Genomic DNA, 6,374 nt, shown 5'->3' with positions numbered 1-6,374 from the left:
TTAATCATAAAAGATAAATTACCCAAAAAAGAGATAAAGTTAAGAACTATTTGAAAATCTGGATTCTAATATTATCAATTTTCATTTTCATTTAAATATTGTATTGGTAAAAAATAGTATGAGAGAAGAGAGATTAATGATAAATTGAATTTTTAAAAAATTATAATTCTATCAATATTCCAATTAGAAAGAAAATACAAATCTACCATAACTGAAAAACGTACATCAACGTAACCAAAACAATTAACCTTAAATTTACCGTACATGTTAATCCACGTCAGATATTGACCCACTTGAATTCGTATTTATTAATAATATTTATTTGAGCTGTCACCTTCCGCGTATGACGCCGACTCCTCACTTATAAATAGGAAAATTAGGGCTGCTGTCTAGGGTTTTCACTTTTCTTCTCCAGATTATTTTCGATAAGTCGCGTCTCTCAACTTTAAAAAAAAAAAAAATTTCTCAGCAACGAGATAATTTTTCCTCTAAAAATTTACTTCTTTTTAGGGTTTTCAATAACTGGCTATTGGATCTTCAAAGGGTTTTTGAAATATATAATCGGATTAAGTTCTTAATCTGATTGAACTTTTAAAGTTTTTTTTCTTATCTTCTACGATTGTCGAATCTTTAGTAGGGATAATTTTTCAAGCGTTAAAGGAATCGATATTTGGTTTGAGATTTTTTATAAAAAAATGAAGCGATCGCGGAAATCGAACAGGGTTTCTTGGGCTCCAGGTGTTAATCTTTGTCAGGTATAGCCGCCGTCATTATATCTTCGATCAATCATTACTGGTTTCATTGCCTTTTCTTCAACAGATCTTTAAAAGAAAAAGAAAAATCTTAAATTGATATTTGATTCTTGATAATACTTTTAGCTTTGATTTTACCTTTCCATTTATAAAAATTGCAACCGATTTATATTTATTTTAACTGGAAATCTGGAATATTATTCAAAGTTGTTAACTTTTAACAATCTGATTAAAAATAATTTTGATTTTGGAAATACTGATGCAGCTTTCAGAGGTGCCATCAATTATAATTTGTTTTAAAATAATGTTAATATTTAAATTGATTCTTAAAACAAGAATGGTATATGACAAAGAGAGGAATAATTAATGAATTCCAGAAAAATCGTTTTGATAAAATTTGTTAAGTGGAATAAAATTGGAAAACTAATTTGGGGCTTCTCTTAAAAATCATTTGACAAAAGCCGGAACAAAATTGCATTTAATGATCCCCAATATATTTGTAATTATATATAATTAAAACTATGTTTAAATTATCCAGAAAGTCTTGAATCATACGATTATATTCCTATTTTTTACCCTTAATTTAGATGCTAAAGGAACCTATTTGTCTTATAATCTTAACTCTATTTTTATATTATGATATACTCTAAGAACTTTGGCACTAGTAAGCAGAGCTTTTTCATCAGCTTTGAATAAGCACTGATCATTTTGAGGCCAAAAAAAAAAAAAAGAAAAACTTAAGATTTTGCTATGTGTTCATTCTTTAGTGATTATGTTGGATTCTATCCTCCTGAAATTCTAAAAGGAACAAGGTATGTTTAAAAATTGCATAATAGTGATATAAAAAACTTATTGATATGGTGAAAAATAAAACTTTTATATCTTATGCTCACTTCTTAATAAAAAGTTGCTTATGCTCACTTCTTAATAAAAAGTTCCTGTTAAGCACGCATTATTTCATTGATGAAATAGTGAAGTATTTTGAAATAATCTAGGCATAAGAAAATATGAAGTAGTAAAGTATTTATAATCTAAGTTCTTGTCAAGTATAAAATTTAGTAGTGAAGTATTCAGGGCTTGGTGAAGCTGATGTTTTGCTCCTGGACTGTTTGACTAGAACTAATTTTGACCAGTGATCATAATGAGCCTAGTGAGGTTGACTTTGTTAAAGAAAATTGATTTTGCTTGCATTAGACTTGATTGTTTAGTTCGACGACGCCAGCTATAGATATGGTATATGATAGATGCAATTTGTCTTCAAAAGTTATATGGAAATGCACTGATTTCGTGATGTATTCCTAAGTTGAGTGCTGATTCTGTCATGTTTCAGTGATTCAAAATGCCAGGGAGGTTCAACTTTGTTAGTTTCATTTTGTTCCCTGTAGTTACTATCTTTGATTACTTCAAACATGCAAATAGTGTGGTAGGTTGATTCTTAGACAATTACTTGATCATACAGCTTTAGGATCTTGCAGGCAAGTTCATTTCATTAATTCTTGTCATGCCTCTATACATGGCAGACATGTTGGGTGGATGCTAGTATAAGTTTATACAGTTTAGGCACCTAGTTCAATGATATGAATAGTGATTCTGTCTGGTTAATTTTGTGCATGAAGAATTGTTTTTGGTAGCTAATATTTGTTTGGAAATCTACTTTTCTGCTCTGCGTTTTATATGACAGTTCTTGTGGTAGGCACTCCATAAATTTGAGTTGATGCCTAATAGGCTATAAGATAGTCCTTTATAGATTTATGTACCTGAGGGGGGAAGTAGTTAAGAAAGTTGATGAAATTAAACAAGGATGACATAAATAACTTCATAGGTAACTGATTGGCTGAAACATGAACTTAATTCGATAGGTTTGTTTGGATGTCTAGTATAGTTTTTGGTTCAGGGTAGCATTGATACTGTCGCAATAGAATTTGTTATGGCATTAATTTCTTATCAATGGTGAGCAGAATTTTGAGTTTTGAGCTTATATTTACCTGGAAACTGCAAATTCCTACTATTATGTTGCTTTCTGTTGAGTTCTGCAATTATGTTAGCATGTCTTTAATCTGTCTTTTAGGCTTTCCTCTCGTGTTTCCCTTCTTAGGGATATCTAGAACCAGTGCATAAAGTTTATTTATGTTTAGATGATTTCTTAATTATTAACCTGCTAAAGTGGACTAATATTGGGTATTGTCTCAGGTGAAGCTGTTTCTGAGGGAGGATTGCCCCTCAAAGGTTGGTGGCCAACGTCAAGATACTATTCAAGCAAAAGCGTCATGGACATCGCATCCCAGTGGCATGTCTGCCAATGACCTTCCCCCTGGGTTTGAAGGTTGTCATTACACAAGTGCATTGAAGTGTGATCTGGCTAAGATTCCTAGGATCCAATGGATAAGCCCTCCAAAGGTAAGCAGATGTATCTATTCTTTCTCATCCATTTCCAAACATCTCTTTTTCTGCATCTAGTTTTAGTGCCCTACTGGAGGGAAAGACTATTAGTCTTTAATATTATCTTCTGTGTCACATTAAAATCTAACTTTTTGCTTTTTGTCACATTTAAACAGTTTGCCCTGAATTTTAACTGGCAAGTTGCAGCTGGGGAAGAGAGCAAGGAAGTGGAGGCTCAAAAACTGCGAGAAAAGAGAGTGCTTGAAGCAGTTTATCCTCGCATCTCCGTTATTCCTCCCAAGTGTGTTTTCATTCTTACTTCTGCAAACCTTTAGTAATTCCTTTTGATCTTTATCTGACTGAATTTCAATCATCCCATATTTGCAGTCCTGTTTCCCTGAATGTAGAAGTTGAGAGCTATGATGATAGTCGAATTCCCCTTGTTCCTCTAACTCCAATTGAAGATGATGAAGAGGCAGAGGTACCTTCAGGCATTGCCACACAAGCAAAATCTCCCTCTAACTTTGAGACAGTAGCATTGCTAAAGCACCCAGGTCTGTCGAACTCTGGAACCCATAATATGCCACATTGCCCTAGTTCTGCTGCTGGGGCGCCCGACATGTTACCTGGTGTAAGTTCTGATGTGATGACAGCTGCTTTGGCCGCCTTAACAGCAGTCGTGAAAACCAAAGAGCAGGGAAGTTTGGTCGACACTGATTTGCTCGTTAAAATCCTTAGTGATCCAAAGATAGTTGAGAAATTAATCCACGATCATGGACATCCAGTTGCTGCTGCCGATGGCAATGTGGTAAGTACACCTGTACACACTTCAGAGCCAGAAACGGGAATAACTTCTTTACCCTGCTCAAAACCACAAATGCCGGCTGACAGAAACTCGAACCACTTAGTAAAAGAGTTCCGACCTGTGTTAAGTACACCAGCTTCCTGGGCTGACATAGTTCCCATTTCCATGCCTATGAGAGTAGAGTCATCGGTTCCCTTAACCAGTACAAATATAGATATGATAACTGCACATAGGGCAGCAAATGGTAATGCTTACACAATAATGAACCAGGTACAACCTTCTCCTAGCATGATGCCTGTGCAGCCAGCCATTAGTTCAACAGCCATGCAAACAAATGCTGGTGTAGCTGTGAAGGATACTAACTATTTTAAGAACCTGATAAGGGAACATGGAAGAGATAAGGAAGAAGATAAAGGGCATAATATGTCACAAACCGTAAGTCACATTAATCACATCCAAAACCTGAAAGTTGTAGAGACCTTAAAACCTGTGGCATTGAAAACCAAGTTTCGAAAACCGTGCATGTTTTTTAACAGTTCAAAGGGTTGTCGTCAGGGGTCCAATTGCCCCTACCTGCATGATAACAAGTCATTACAGTGGCAAACTGGGAGAACCTTGGAAGCTCCGAGTGCTAAGAGAATGAAATTAAGTGGGGAAATTACTGGCAGGATATAATTAAGTAAGACGGATAACCTTCTTTTAAAGTGGAGATTTTTTGCCGGTGTAATTACTCTTCTTTTTGCTTTCGAGGTTTGTATAGATTTTTCTCTTTGGTTAGTCTTTGAAAAGAGAATTTAGCGCATTACCAGAAAAAAAGAAAAAGAGAGTTTTTAGATGGTTTGAAAGTTATGTGGGGGAAGGGTAAGTATTTCAAAATTTAGGTAGAAAAGAGTCGGAAATTAAAATCAGAGAACTGGTTTTTAAATGGTAAAAATGATGGCTCAAGCTTCCCTGGTTTATTCCAACAGTAAATGACCTCTCTTATTTGACTCATTGTAAAAAAAGAAGTTTAGGAGTGTTCGATTATTTTAAGCTTGAATTGGATTATTTCTAGTTTGACTCAGACCATTTGGGTTTGTTGGATAAAGTTTTTTGGGTTGGGACGTTTACCACTCACGTTATTTTGGGTTGACTTTCAGTGTTGTCATTTTAAGTTATATGTTATTTTTGGGATTTGGCTTAGAGGTTCAGGTTCTTGATTTTTTATTATTAAATTAAGTTGAATCAAGTTCAAATTTAAATTAATTAAATCGAGTCTAGTGTTTAGATCGAAATATCTACCAAGCTATATATAATTGAGAAATGAGTCACTAGGATGTAGATATTTATTTAAGAGCCTTCACTGTAAAGCATGCAAGCTCAGTCACACCATAACCAAAATGGTCCCAAAACTAAGAGGACTGAGCAACCAAATTGTCCCAAGCGTCTAGGTCATTGTCAAGTTTAAAATAGCAGTCAATGAAACCAAGCCATAGAAATCATCCGGGTTAATGTAATATTTTTCTTAAACAAACTGCTCAAATTATCGAAGGCATCATCACCAAACAATCAACCGGCCCTCTGGATATTATACGTCGCAACCTAGAATGGCTTTTGCATCTGCCCTCGACCAAAAGAACCTGTACACAAAAAGTTTGTATAATTTGCAATGCTGGTTTAAACTAATCATAGTAACCACGCTAAGACTTGATTGTAGTAGTGGCTAAGTCTGGATATTATTGTTAATCATCCATGACTTTGCTAAGGTTTTCATCTAGCACTCAAATGATAGGGATTCAAATCTTGTCATCTCTCTCTTTCCTTATATGATTTAAAAATATACAATAATCACAATTGGGGCATGTCTCAAAATTAAATGATACAACATGCCCATAAGTGTAAAATGTCTTAGCTTCTACATGTTTTAAGTAAAATGCCTTCGAAATACAGCTTGTAGGTGCTCCAAATACTCCCATTTTGGAAAGCATCACCATTCCCTTTCACAACAACTTAACTTCGGGTGGGGGTGTCATCTATAACTTTATTCTCGAAAGTGTTGGATTTTTTATGCACATGCATATATAAGTAATAATTATATGTTGCTTACTATAATGAAAAGTTTAGTTAAAATTAAAAATGATATAATATGATTAAGGCTTTGTTTGGTAGAATGGAAAGAAAATCAGAAAAATATAAAATTGAAGGGATAGAAAACTAGGAGGATGGAGAACATAATTTTTCTTTCCATAGGTGCACTTGACTTGAAAAATGAAAGAAAAGAAAATAAAACGTTTGAAAAATTCATAATTTTGAACTAACATCTACATCTATCTCGTTTTCTCTCCTCTCATCATTCTAATTTGAAAGGATTGCTTTTTATGCATTAGGATGGAAATTGATCAATCTTCCTATTTTCTTTCCTCACTTTTCTTCCCTACCAACACACTCAAAATTCATTT

General features: G+C 34.2%; 1 protein-coding gene across 1 annotated transcript; it reads left to right on the top strand.

Annotated features, from left to right (window-relative positions):
* Positions 1–339: 339 nt before the first annotated feature.
* LOC108470924 (zinc finger CCCH domain-containing protein 6-like) lies at positions 340–5,819 on the top strand. The gene is made up of 4 exons (XM_017772449.2): positions 340–755; positions 2,943–3,149; positions 3,308–3,432; positions 3,519–5,819. Exons 1-4 carry the CDS (start codon positions 696–698, stop codon positions 4,609–4,611), a joined length of 1,485 nt encoding a protein of 494 aa, XP_017627938.1. The 5' UTR covers positions 340–695; the 3' UTR covers positions 4,612–5,819.
* The last annotated feature ends 555 nt before the right edge of the window (positions 5,820–6,374 follow it).

Source organism: Gossypium arboreum, chromosome 11 (genome assembly GCF_025698485.1).
Source record: "Gossypium arboreum isolate Shixiya-1 chromosome 11, ASM2569848v2, whole genome shotgun sequence".
Taxonomy (NCBI): Eukaryota; Viridiplantae; Streptophyta; class Magnoliopsida; order Malvales; family Malvaceae; genus Gossypium; species Gossypium arboreum.
The sequence above is the reverse complement of the archived record's forward strand: the minus strand, read 5'-3'. Positions and strand labels throughout refer to the sequence as shown.